The following is a 13,741-nucleotide window of genomic DNA, read 5'->3' as shown; positions in this document are numbered from 1 at the left end:
GGCCCAGTCACCACAAAGAGTCTTGTTGCAATAATCATGAAATGGCGGTGAGCCCGAGGCTAGCAGAGCTGACAGTGGTCGGTGCTGAGGCGTCTAGCAGGTCACGGCGAGGCCATTAGAGGAACCGAAGTGGTGTGTCTAAGGTGCCCCGGTTCTGGCGTGTCACTCGCTGTGGACCAGGGCTGAGGGGAGCAGCTAGGGAGGCAGAATCGTGGGCAAATTATGAGGTGGGTTTTTAGTGGTAGAGAACCTCAACGAGCTCTGAGCTTTTTGACAAAGAGTAACAGCGGTCATTACGAGCTAGTGTTCCGAACTCGAGTGACATTACCGGTAACAGTACACCCTTCATACACACTCAGCCAGGGGGCAATCGGATCCAGAGCTTTTATTCGTCTCTCACTGACATTTCTCCATGCCCATTTGGTTGATGCTCAATACGAATTACGCCCACGCTGGCAGTAAATCACCTGTTCCAGCAAGTGATGTCACTTACCCGACACCAATTACCGATCCACAGATTTACACATACTTATTCTACTTACAGTATGGCAGTTTTTACCCTGTAGGATACATCCTCTGGCGAGTTTCAGTAGAAGTTAAAGTCAACATCAACCCCTTGTCAGGCACTCCTGTTGAATAAAAGTGACTTTCTTTGATTGGGTCATGTGATATCAGCCAATTTCCCAGCCAATACAGGAAATGTTTTGCCCACGATTCAGGAGAAAACAGGCATTAGGCAAAGGATGATGATGAAAATTAAATCCTTCCTAGCTGAAGCCTACGAGGGTCGACTAATCAGCTGTGTTCTCAACAAAGGTGTCCGAAGGATGCTGCAGCGCCACTCTCAAAAGATAAACAACAGTGGGAAATTAATTTTACCATGCAATGTAAATGTCGTACGGCCAGCAAGGCTAAATCGTCTGTGATGTTCAGCAGGAGTAATCATATTGTAATCAGGGAATTTATTTTTTCTGTACTGTTTTTGTCGTCATATTTCTACCCATTGAGAATGTCCAAAATAACTGAAAGTGCCTCCCGCCTTTGCCACGCCCCCCCCCCCCCCCCAACAGCTGTCTCTTGTAGGAAGCAGGACGGAGGGCAGGTGGACATCGGGGAGTGTCTGAGCTTCTCCAGTCCCATGCCACCCATCACCCAGCCCTGCCAGGTCCCATGCCAGGACGACTGCCAGCTCGCCAGCTGGTCCAAGTTCTCGCCCTGCTCCGCGGACTGCGGCGGCGTCAGGACCCGGAAGAGGGCGCTCGTTGGTACGGGACTGCATGCAATTTACATTCACTGAGGGATGGAGTCACACTGGGATCTAAAAAGACTTTCAAACTCTTAATTGCAGCACCTTGCAGTACATTCACATCTTGCCTTAATCTACATACAAGTTTAATATGGCATCAAGGGATGAACTCTCTGTGCGGTTTGTTTACAGAATCCACCATTAACTTTCACTAATGAGAATGAATGCCAGCAAAGAACACCAGCTGCTATCATGTCCTACTATTTGTGGGAATTGTCTATTTAGGAGAAAAGCGAGTTAAATCTAATTTGTTAATTACAAGTTTCCTGGCAATTTGCTTGAGATCATCTTATTGGCTCGTGTGTCTAGTTAAGAGGTTTCCATTGTGTGTCCTTATAGTTGTCTTTAGCATGGATTAGAGATTAAGCATTGTGAAGATAATGGGTCTCATGATGGATTTAAACCTGCATCCTTACTAAAAAGTCAGCAGTGTGTAGGGGCCCAGATAGTGAGCCATGGTGAACACCTATGGTATTAGAGCCAAGACCAAGATTCTCCAGCTAAATATACTGAAGCAACCAGAGGAAACTCAGTCTAGAACAGGCAATTATTGTGAATTTTGGTTCAGTACTTAGTGCATAATGCTGTCAAGATATGTAAGATTATTAAGATTATGAGGGAGTCCACCTCACCTCTGTGAAACGCATCGGGAACCACATATCAGGCACATAATGAACATAACCCTTACAAAAGAGAAAGGTCTCATAAAAGTCTTTGTAAATTAATGTAACATTCTTACATTAAGTCATTACTGGAAAATTGTCACACAGATTTATCATAATTTTGATTTGCAGTCTGACTGTTTGCCCCTCTCCCCTGTTTTCTTGGTTACACACTTAGGGAAGAGCAAGAAGAAAGACCAGTGCAGGAACACGCAGCTGTACCCCCTGAGCGAGACGCAGTACTGCCCCTGTGACAAATACAATGCACAGCCCGTGGGGAATTGGTCTGACTGCATCCTGCCTGAGAGCGGCCGTGTGGAGGGCATCCTGGGAATGAAGATCCAGGGAGACATCAAAGAGTGCGGCCAGGGCCACCGCTACCAGGCCATGGCCTGCTATGACCAGAACAGCAGGCTGGTGGAGACGTCCCGCTGCAACAGCCATGGTGGGTGTACAAATAGCTGTGTTTTACCCATAATACATCACTGTACCAAGGAATAACTATAAAACAACCATATACAGACCATGTTTAATTTCAGTTTATGTTGTAAAATGCCCATTGTGGTGGTGAACAGAGCTACCCAATAGGATGAGAGGGGGTCCCAGGGGTTACTTGACATCATCCTTCCTGGGACTTTGCCCCATCTTGCATACTGAAAGGCAGAAAAACCTTTTCCTCCGTGAGGAAACTGGTTAAACATTGAAGCTGAAGAATTATGCAAAATATATGCATTTATTCAAATAATGGTGAGAGAAAACAGCAAGGCGGCTCCCTGCAGGATGCTGCAGGACTGCAGGACACCGCAGGGCTGACAGACACTCAGACTTAACCGAGCATTTTACCCGTTCCCTCGGAACAGGTGGGCCGTAAACATTTAACAGTCAGGCTTTATTAGGCGTACAGATAATCTTCAGGGGCACCGGAAGAATAACATGAAGCAGTAAATGGTCCAGATCAGACGGATAAACATTCCTAGACTAATTATACATTTTTATTCTTTGATTTTAGTTTGTGAATTTTATCTAAATATAGCTAAAACTGTGCCATTGTGAATCTGTGCTGCTCAGCACTGTTTCAGGTCACTGTTGTTGGAAACCTAGTACTGTATGCTAACCCTAACCCTAACCCTAACCCTAAACCACAGTTTCAGATGCAGACAGAAGGCTGTGAATTGGTTTCTGGCCGATGTGCTTAAAGTGAGCATGCTCTGTCTCGCGTTGGGGTGGGGTGAGTGGGTAGTGAATTGGACGAGACTGTCAGGTGCTGGGTTTGAGATCAGTGAAGCAGCAAGAAACCTGAATGTAGCCGAGAAGGAAATCTGAAGTGATGTTTAAAGCACTCAGCAGATCGGCCTGCCCTCAGGCTTTCTCTGAGCACCTGATGAGTCCAGAAAGCTGTTTCTCAGGGTATCACCGGTGTGAAGTACGTGTGAAACCTCCCTCTGATCCCCTCCGCAGGCCACATCGAGGAGGCCTGCATCATCCCCTGCCCGTCCGACTGCAAGCTGAGCGCGTGGTCTAGCTGGTCCCGCTGCAGCAAGTCCTGTGGCAGCGGAGTCAAGGTGCGGTCCAAGTGGCTGAGGGAGAAGCCGTACAACGGCGGCCGGCCCTGCCCCAAACTCGACCACGTCAACCAGGTGAAGGACGGGACGTCCCTCCTATGAATGGCCTCACATGAACCCCACAGATGACCCCAAAATGACTGATATCTTTCTTGTGGTTTTACCTGTTAGTGGGAAGTACAGATAGATTTACCTTAAAAGTAGTAAAAATGTAGAAAAAAGAATTAAATGAATGATGAATGAGAAAAATTGCTTTCTTAATTTTTTGATGAATTTGTCATCAATATTTCAAACCAAGACTCTCCGCTCTCTATCTATCCTAAAGTCAGACGGCTAATAGTGATATTTAATTCTTGAACGTTATAGTTGTTTTTCAAGTGTTTCCGTTGATTAATTCCTATACTAATATTTAAACACATACGTGTGGGTATCGTGTGAGTTACTGAATGCATGTCCCGTCGAACGTGATGTACCTGGTTTTGACCGTGATTTCCCTTCTCTGTCATACTGCTGGATGCGCCGTGTGACCCTGTCCTCAGGCCCAGGTAAAGAAGACCAGCCTCCTTCTGGTTTATGAGGAGAGCTGCTGCTTTTCTGTTTAGCTAATCTCACAGTCAGCTTCTAGTTAATGTATTCGGGGGGGGGGGGGTACTGCAAAGCAGAGCACGGGGAATCCTGTTTGGTGTGGCACCGGCCGCCGCCGCTTACTGGGGGGGAAACTTTATCACTTCATTGCCGTCGTTTGTCATCGCAGTCGCTCAGCACGTGTCCCTCTCGCCAGGGGAGGTTAAATTCATCATAGATCCGACTGGTTGCAGACTAGCTTCACTGAGACAGATTAAAACCCCTGCGCTCTAATTTAGGAGAGTAATCCTTGAGGCAGAAGTCGCACACGAAAGCTTAGCATGTGTCCATGTGGAAGTGTAAGTCCCGCCTCCCGCACCCCCCCGGGTCGACAGGTATACGAGGTGGTGCCATGCGTCAGCGACTGCAGTCAGTACGTCTGGGTAGCTGAGCCGTGGAGCGTCTGGAAGGTCAGCAACGTGGACCTGAAGGAGAACTGCGGCGAGGGCGTGCAGACCAGGAAAGTCCGGTATGTCCCTGAGCGTTCCCCCTGGAGAGATGCAATTCATATAGAGGGGCCAACCTTATCATTAGCCAATGATATGGTTCAACTCAGTGAGTGACAGGGGAGGAAGCCAATCAGCTTTCAGCTGAGGCCAGTGCCCCTGTGTTAAGCCTCTCCCTGGGGTCCATCCTGCACAGGTGCATGCTGAACACCATCGATGGCCCGGCGGACCCTGTGGAGGACTACCTGTGTGACCCGGAGGAGATGCCGCTGGGGGCGCGGGAGAGCCGCCTCCCATGCCCAGAGGACTGCGTGCCGTCCGACTGGGAGGCCTGGAGTCGCTGCAGCTTGGTAAGGACCCGGCTCAGAGTCCCAGCCTGGGCCTGGTCACCGATCTGCTGTCATGGCAATGCAGGAAAAGAGGCTCAGGGGGAGGGATGGAGTGCATGTTAGACCCGGTCCTGACAGCACTAATGTACATCAGGTTGGTCCTTATATAATGTATGTCCCCCCCCCCCCCCCCCACTTGGTGACAAAAGGACAGTCTCAGCGTGTCCCTACCAAACGCTCCCATGCTGACTTCCCCCCAATTTAGATTTCGACGAGGGCTCTGTGACACCCAGTCAGGCTTCACTTCACACCAGCTAGGGGGGAGGGGGAAGGGGGGGCATGTGTGCATGTGCGTGTGAGGACCTCTTGCAGCACGCTGTGACCAATCCCTGTGCTCAACAAGCCGTTTCTGCCAAGATGTCCCCCCCGGCAGGTGGGGGGGTGGGGGGTGCTGCACTCAGGGTGACTGGCGGGCATTCTGCCCACACGTCTGTCAGGAAAGCTCATTTCTATGGAGACGGGAGGGGGAGAAAAAAATAATTTAAGAAATCCCACTGGGGGTTAGTGGGAAAAATAGCTCGACATCAAAACAAATTTGTTCCTTTTTTAATCTGTAGAGAAAATGATGTGACAAATTGTGTCCTGGAGAAAGCGGGGGAGGAATTAAATTTGTGAGCTGGGTGGGGGAGGGAATCGGGAGACAAACAGAGAAAAGCCAACGGGACAAAGGTGCAGCGGCGTGAGATTTAGGGAAATGCTTTTATATATAATGGGCCGAAGCTGTTGGAGAGTTTAATAACAGGGAACGCGGGAGGAGAGGGGAGACTGAGATTGGGGTCAGGCGGAATATCGGTCCTCATAAGTGCCTCTCTCACTAGCTACTGAGTGCCCTCAGAAATATGGCAGGCAGTGGAGTAAAAGAGCAACTGGATACCTAAAACGAATCGCACAACTGGCTGGATGAAACATATGCTCCCCTCCTCAGCCGTGCAATGGGAAGGGCACGAGGGAGAGGACGGCGTACCCGCTTCGCCTGCCTGTGCCTGGGAGGCAGTGTCCGGGCCGCACGGAGAAGGAGGCCTGCATGCTGAACCAGAACTGCTACCACTACTCCTACAACATCACAGGTGGGCTCGCCCGGCTTGACGGGGGGGCTTACAAGGCGTCTCGCCCACCCACACAAACGTAGCTATATAAATACTGCTTCAGAAGTACTATCGCGTCCGAGAGAGCCAGACACAGTCACAAACGCGCACACGTCCTCCCACACGTCATGTCACTGCGTCACGTGAGCCCCCCGCCCGGCATCCCTCTCGTGATGGCGCCCCCTGCAGCTCAGTGCTGGGCAGCCCCCGCTGCTTCGCTCCCGCTCCGTAATCCCCCCCTTTTCACCCCCCTGAGGTGTACAGTTCACAAACACACAAAACCTTCGCCGGCAAAGCAGAGCTGTGGAGCGGATTCTGCGCCGAACGTTTTTGTTGTTTAAAGGTGACGTAAAAACTGCTAATTTTTAGTTGTTAGCTGCAATTTAATTTAATTACTTTAACATTTTCTTTACATTTTATGGAAAGAATCCAATGGACCAACAACAAAGTCTTCATTTGCTTTTGTAGGAGCTTACAGGGCATATATTTGAAAGGATTTATAAAAAGAAATGGCGTACATAAATAAACGGCTGGCTTTTATATTAATACATTTCATCCCCTCAAATCTGCTAAAGCGAAGACGTGTTAATGGGATTTCCTCCTTTCTGATGAAAGTGGGGCTGCTGGCTTCGCTTACACAGTCATCTGTGGTGATGGAGGCGCAGCACTGACAGATGGAGGGAGCCACAGACAGGCTGTGCCGGCGACGGGAGCCGCGGAAGGTTAATGAGACCGGCGGCTCGCCGCTGAGGGTTCGCGCCTTCGCGGCTAGCTGACAGTGGATAGGAAACGCAGCGTGGGCGGAGCTTAAAGTAGCGACTGGGACCACGCCCCACTGGAAATGGTCTGTGCTGCGTTTTCTCAACGCAGAAACAATGCTCTGGTTCTTAAAGACCAGTCCATGCGAAGCACAGCCCCCCCGCCCCTGTCCTCCCTGCTTGTTTGATCAGTGTCATGTTGGCACCTCCCCCCGCAGACTGGAGCACGTGTCAGCTGAGTGAGAAGGCGGTGTGCGGGGTGGGCATCCGGACGCGCATGCTGGACTGCGTGCGCAGCGACGGCAAGTCTGTCGACCTCAAGTACTGCGAGGAGGTGCGTACCCAATGCGTGGCCCCCACCCCAATCTGACGCAGCGTCCCCAGGCAATAAAAACACACTACACATAAATTTATCAAAACAAGACAAGAAGAAAAAGTTATTCCATTCCTGTGTCATATAATATTTATGCAAGTGCAATAATGTGTTATTAATGGTCAGCCCCTGGTCTCAAGAGAGAGCAGACGGAGAGGTTAAAGAGCTTGTTTTCCAGCCTATAGTGTCTCTCCTTGTAAATGGCGGTGGGGCTTGGAGGGGGAATTCTGGGATATGCTCACACCAGCCACCTCCCACAGCTGGGCCTGGAGAAGAAGTGGCAGCTGAATGCATCCTGTACAGTGGAGTGTCCCATCAACTGCCAGCTCTCTGATTGGTCGGCTTGGTCCGGCTGCTCGCACACATGCGGACTCTCAGGTATCCCGCCACATGCAGTCCAGGCATGTCCTGTCATTCCTGTCACACAAAGCAGCCTCCAGTACGGGGCCCTGGGGCTTGTTTCATAAAGCAGGATTTCTTGCTTAGCCGGATAACTTGTAGTATTTAAGGTTGTTTGGACTACCTGGAAGATAAAGTCTATCTAGTCCGGACTACCTTAAATCAGGCAAGTTATCCGGCTAAGCAAGAAATCCTGCTTCTGTCCCCTGGAGAGACAGCAGATATTGTGACCATTCTATACATCTATCCAACCTTCCATCTACCTTCCACCTATCTTTCATATATCTGACCCTGCTTATCTAGTATTATATCTAGGTTATATAGTACAAGCAGTAGCGATACTACACTAGGGGACAAAGGTGGCCCCGAAGGGACTTTTTGAGTAGAGCCCCAGAAAGATCACACCTGCCGCTTGACTGACAGTCAGCCTGGAGCCCATCCTAGGACAGACGGAACCTGAGTCAGGGGGACACGCTGGGTGGGGTAACAGTCCATTTCTGGTCTCTTGGCCGCTATGGGCAAGACCTCTGTTTACCTAACCTGCAGGAGGAACATGCGAGGAACATGCGGAGAACATGCAAACTGCACAGGCAGGAGCTGCACACCCCACCCTGTGGTGAAGAAGCTGTAGTGCTTCCTTGTGACCCACTACCCCACCCTCCATTCTCAACACACCATTTTCATTTTAGCTTAAGAGCTGATCATCTTTAGGTGGTGTTTTCTTACGCAGTGAAGTCCAGAGGCAGCCAGCAGGGCGGTAAGAACATGCCGACGTGTAATTCTAGCTCGGCAGACGATTGATTGCGGTTCATTTGGCGCGTCTGACCAGGGCCCCCGGGAACGATCCGATGTGTAGAAGAGACTTCTGAGAGCATGGGGAAGCGCGATCTGGACGTAGACGGAGCCACGGAGGGTTTTAGGAATCAGCCTGACCCGGCGTTTCCCGGACAGCGAGTCTCTAAGAGGATGAAGGGCGCTAAGGGTTGCTGGCATGTAATAATGATGAGGAAGATGATGATGATGATGATGATTTCTGTGTAGAGCCCTCAGCAACAAATGGAACCAGCATCGTTTTTTTCTGCCCAGAGGCAGAGTGTGAAATCGAACAGCGCGTTTAGAAGATCCATCAAACTGGTGTGTGTCATTTAAAGAGCCTGCTTGTAAAGCCCCCCCCCGTTTCCCGGAGAGGCACACCCACCGTCTAGTTCAGAGAAAGACATGGGGAGTGAAGAAGTGATTTTGGAAGGCTTATTAAACCAAATGTCTCTGTCTGAGGCTGCAGGTGGCATTGGGAGGTGTGTGTGGGGGGGGGGGGGGGGGGGTCGGGTCAGCCCTGCTGATGCCTGTCAGTGGGCAGCTGGTGGTACTGGCTGGTGGGGGCAGGATGGAAGGCGCACAATAGTGAGTAGTGCCCTGGAGGTTCAGCGAGGTCTCCACCAATCACAGTCCCACCCACCCACTCCCGCATCTCATTTTGCCGGAGGGGGGCACGCCGGATAATTAAGGAGCCGAATCGCGTCTGCTGATGCTCATGAAGCCTGATCATGCTCATCTTATAGACGTAAGAGCAGATGACTGCATCCTGCTTCTGCAGCTGTACCAGCCTTTCAGGGGATACTGAGAAAACGCTAATAACCACCCCCCTCCCCCCCCCCGGTAACGTCGCAAAAGCCAAATAAACAATCTGAGTTCCCATAGAATGTATATTGCACCTGAAATTTAGAGCTCCGAAAGGGTTTTAAAATTCAGTTTGTGTACGGTGGCCACCTGTGTTTCTGGAGGATTCTCGGCATATTTTCACCACGTAAATACTGAAGTATATTGTCCCTTCATTGCATTTTCATGCAGATGGCACCGAATCGTAAAGTTTTCGGGCGGTCGAGTGCCTGTCCTCCTCTCTGTGGCTTAAAGGTCATCCCAGCTGGAGACTCACCATCCCACTGGGGGACTTGCTGGAAACTTAATAAAATTCCATTAATAATAAAAACAAAGACTCACCCCAGGCTTCCCTCTTTAAGGGAGAGCAGGAGAGTGCGCCGTTCCTGCTCCCCACTGCCCCTAAGCCGTAGCTGCTGTACCGCTACTGATTCAGAGCGGCGAGCGCTCACCGTGGTTTCAGGCGGTGGAATCACCCTGCTCAGACCCAGAAACTGCTGAAGCGATTTCATGGCCTTCGGTTTTCTCGCTTCTTGGAGAAGAAGACCATCAGTCAAATGCCGTACGTTGCCAGGGGGCTGAATTATTTTTTTTCCGGCAAAACTTCACTCGTTTGAAGGAGTTACACTTGTACTATGGCTACGAGGCCTTGATGGAAAATGCCGGGTCTTTCAGGCGTCCTAGCGAGCCCTGAGGGAATGGACTTCCCTATAGATGCTGCGTGGATGCATTTCCATCTCTCTGTACAATCCTCTTTACCTGCTTAATTAAATTACACCTTCAGAGCTCCCATCTGCTGTCCTTCTTTCACTGCCATCCTTCCTTAACTACTGCCCCTCCTTCACCCACAATCCCTGCACTCCCTGCTAACACTGGCATTCTCCTGTACCCCCTGCCCACCCCAATTGTTCCCTCAGGGAAAATGTGGAGGAGGAGGACTGTGACCCAGGCATCCCAGGGGGACGGGCGGCCGTGTCCCCCTCAGTTGGAACAGTGGAAGCCCTGTCCTGTGAGGCCGTGCTACAGGTGGCGCTACAGTTCCTGGTCAGAGTGCAGGGCAGAGGTAAGCTCCTCTGTCCGTGTGTCTGTTTGTGTCTCTGTGCTCCCGTCTGCTTATCTGTCCATTCATCTGTCTGCCTGGCTGTCAATCTGTCTGTCTATCTGTCTATTGTCCTCCCTTCCTCTCTCTCTCTCTCTCTCTCTCTCTCCATTTGCCTTATCTCTGTCTCCTGCATATCCAACCAGGGAGTATAATGAGAGATAACAAGAAGAACAATGTCAGCTGTAAGGGCTCACAGCCCCTGACACAAGACTGAAGCAGAATAAATTAGATGGACTTTTTCTGGGCTTTAATAGTCAGAATGTAACAACAGAGCATAACTGTTAGGAATTCACTGAACCCACAGGGGATGTTTCCTGCAAAGGGGCCGCTGTCGGGCGCTCGTTTGATAGCCGGTCACGTGTCTCGCCAGGACGCCAAGTGTGGGACGGGCCTGCGATGGCGTAACGTGACGTGCTTCGTGACGGACGGCTCGGGGGAGGGGGACGGCAGTGCGGTGGACGAGGAGTTGTGTGGAGACGTGGAGCTGTCGGTGGACGGGGACAAGCAGGTCATCCTGGAAGAGGTGTGCACAGTGCCCTGCCCAGGTAACCCCCTGTCCTCATCGCGGCTCTTTATCGTCTTCTTCTTGATGCTTTTCACAATGTAACATATCTGCAAAGATGGTGATTCATTAAAGACCCTGCACCTTCACGCCATGCCGCAAGAACGATTCTGTATTTGACCAATCAGCAATTGGTCTTCACCTTTTGAACTAAATCCAATTGCTAACATGTGATTCAGCCTTAGAGGTTTTGCGGGTCCCGAGGATCATGCTCACCGACGCCCCCTGGTGACGGTCTTGCACCTTCACTACACCCACCTTCACTTTGTAATGCTCATGCTGGACTTGCTGACCATGCACTCCAGATGTACATTTATAGATCCCACAGGGCTACAAATGAGCAGGCTTTTACAAATTAATCCCTGATAACTAAAGAGCTTGGATAAGAAGGTTTAAGAGGGTTTGGGAAGCTTGGTAGATGTATGTGAATCATGTAACCTTCAACGGTAGCTTCTGAAGACCAAGATTAGCACCTCCATCAATTGCAATGCCGTGTTATCATGAAGTACATAATGGATATATATAGTCTTTTGACTTAAAAAAATCTCCCCACGTATTAAAAAAGGTCTTTTTTATTGTGGATATAGACTGGCTTATGGGTACTCTGTTAAAAATAAGTGAGACAAGTTTTTCACCCCAACGCACGTTAGTGGCAGACCCGGTGAGGCGTGCGGGCGTATGGTGCGTGTCGTGGTAAGCGAGGAGCGAGACAACCTCGTGCTGCTGCACGTGGTGACAGTGAAAGCCGAGTGCAAGGGCGTGAGTGCTTATGCACGTGTGTATGTGTATACATATATATATAGTTTCCCAACTGAGTCACACCTCGTTGAGTTGTACTGGAACTCTGCTCCCTGGAAGACATCTTAACATCTTAATGTTATTTTTAAAAGGCAAACTGTCATGTAGGTTGCAGTAGCGTTTGGTGCCACATAAAGACAAACTGAACTGGAATTAAACTAATATTTTATTATTCTCTAGCCCGTAACTGTATTTGTAAGCAGAATAGCTGGCTTGTTGTTCTAGCAGTAAGTACTTTTCTTCAGAAGTACAAATAAGTATTTAATAGGTACAATTGTAAGTGTAATTTGAATAAAAGTATCAGCTACTGTAAGTAGCAGATGTTAGCATTGGTCAGTTGAGTGCTGGTGGGCTTGCAGGCATGGCCAAGGAGCATGACAGTAAGCTCCTAATAAACCAAAGAGGATCACCTTCATGCAGAGATGAACCATAAAATGGGGACGAGGTCCCTTTAAGAAAAGGCATGACCAAGGAGCATGATAGTAAGGTCTAAATGAACCAAAGAGGATCACCTTCATGCAGAGATGAACCATAAAATGGGGACGAGGTCCCTTTAAGAAAAGGCATGACCTAGGAGCATGATAGTAAGGTCTAAATGAACCAAAGAGGATCACCTTCATGTAGAGATGAACCATAAAATAGGGACGAGGTCCCTTTAAGAAAAGGCATGACCAAGGAGCATGACGGCATGATTCAAATGGACACGCTTTTCCCCGAGTCTGGACACCTGACCCTTTAACAGCAATAACAAAGCCATTAAACCAAATGGGGCCAGCTGGGCTTCATTACTGGGCCACTGGTGGGCGCGGAGCTGGTGATCTATTGCCATGGAAACCGGCGCCTTGCTGCTGCTATTCCTCACGCTGTCTCCTGGCGCACAGCTGTGCTCATGTCATTACACGCATACAGCTGTAAATATGGTCCCGACACGGTTCCAGGGGACTGCTACCTGACGGACTGGACGCCTTGGAGCCCATGCCAGCTGAGCTGTGTGAACGGGGCGGACCTGGGGCTCGGCTCGGTCCAGGTCCGCTCGCGGGCCGTCATCGCCCAGGAGCCAGAGAACCTGCTGCAGTGTCCAGAGCAGGACTGGGAGTCCCGGCCGTGCACAGGTCAGAGGTCACGGCATCATCAAATTCACATTAAGAGTCCTAACTAGGGTCATTTTACAGACCCCGTTGTCTGTACTGTCTGTAGTGCTGAAGTATGTGATCCAAGACTCATAACCTCCTGACTTAAGTTCAAATTGGAAGAATTTGAAGTCACTTTTATGCTTGATCTGTCAAAAGCCAAATACTATCCATCACATATTCGTATAAAATGCACGTGTCTCAGCTGCTGTCTCTGCTTCACACAGATGGCAAGTGCTATGACTACAGGTGGATGACAAGTACGTGGAGGGGATCAACGCGGCAGGTTTGGTGCCAGCGCTCTGACGGACTGAACGTCACAGGTGCGGCTCTGAACGCGGTGTGATTGTGGGTGTCAGATGTGGTTGTTTTAGCATCTCAGAAACAGCAGCCTTCCTGCCATTTTCTCACCAAGAATGGTGCAGGAGACAAAGAAGCATCGAAAAAGAGGCAGTTCTGTTGCTGAAAACACCTTAGTAATGAGAGCGGTCAGGGGAGAATGGCCAGACTCGTTAAGACTAACAGGAAGTCCACAAGTGGAAAAGCTGAGTACAACAGTGGGGTGCAGAAAGGCTTCAGTGAAAACACAATTTGTCAGCCCTTGAAGCTGAACAAGTGGGTTCTACCCAGTACTAGGTAGGTGTACTAGGTAGGTGTACTAGATAAAGCAGCCATTGAGTTTGTAATCTGCAACATTTTATGTACAAATATGTAGTAAAATCACCTCTTTTCCATGCAAAACAGCAGTGATGTCAACCCCCCCCCCCCCCCCCCCGAAGATTTCCTAATCCTAGTGGGAGCCCCTTGATTATTTTTTGATTCTCTTTGTGTGCAACCCTCACAAACAGTCACAAAAGATTGATGGTGGTAATCAAAACATGATTAACGG

General features: G+C 49.7%; 1 protein-coding gene across 1 annotated transcript in view; it reads left to right on the top strand.

Annotated features, from left to right (window-relative positions):
- The window catches only part of thsd7aa (thrombospondin, type I, domain containing 7Aa), an 87,859-nt gene that overhangs the window by 65,730 nt on the left and 8,388 nt on the right, over positions 1-13,741 (top strand). The window contains exons 12-24 of the mRNA XM_072705872.1: positions 1,071-1,265; positions 2,147-2,413; positions 3,427-3,605; positions 4,070-4,075; positions 4,490-4,623; positions 4,797-4,950; positions 5,915-6,056; positions 7,051-7,166; positions 7,466-7,583; positions 10,178-10,323; positions 10,733-10,907; positions 12,661-12,834; positions 13,080-13,175. Of these exons, the coding sequence (XP_072561973.1) occupies positions 1,071-1,265; positions 2,147-2,413; positions 3,427-3,605; positions 4,070-4,075; positions 4,490-4,623; positions 4,797-4,950; positions 5,915-6,056; positions 7,051-7,166; positions 7,466-7,583; positions 10,178-10,323; positions 10,733-10,907; positions 12,661-12,834; positions 13,080-13,175 (1,902 nt within the window). The remainder of the gene's footprint in view (positions 1-1,070; positions 1,266-2,146; positions 2,414-3,426; positions 3,606-4,069; positions 4,076-4,489; positions 4,624-4,796; positions 4,951-5,914; positions 6,057-7,050; positions 7,167-7,465; positions 7,584-10,177; positions 10,324-10,732; positions 10,908-12,660; positions 12,835-13,079; positions 13,176-13,741) is intronic.

This window comes from Paramormyrops kingsleyae, chromosome 23 (genome assembly GCF_048594095.1).
Source record: "Paramormyrops kingsleyae isolate MSU_618 chromosome 23, PKINGS_0.4, whole genome shotgun sequence".
Classification (NCBI taxonomy): domain Eukaryota; kingdom Metazoa; phylum Chordata; class Actinopteri; order Osteoglossiformes; family Mormyridae; genus Paramormyrops; species Paramormyrops kingsleyae.
The sequence above is the reverse complement of the archived record's forward strand: the minus strand, read 5'-3'. Positions and strand labels throughout refer to the sequence as shown.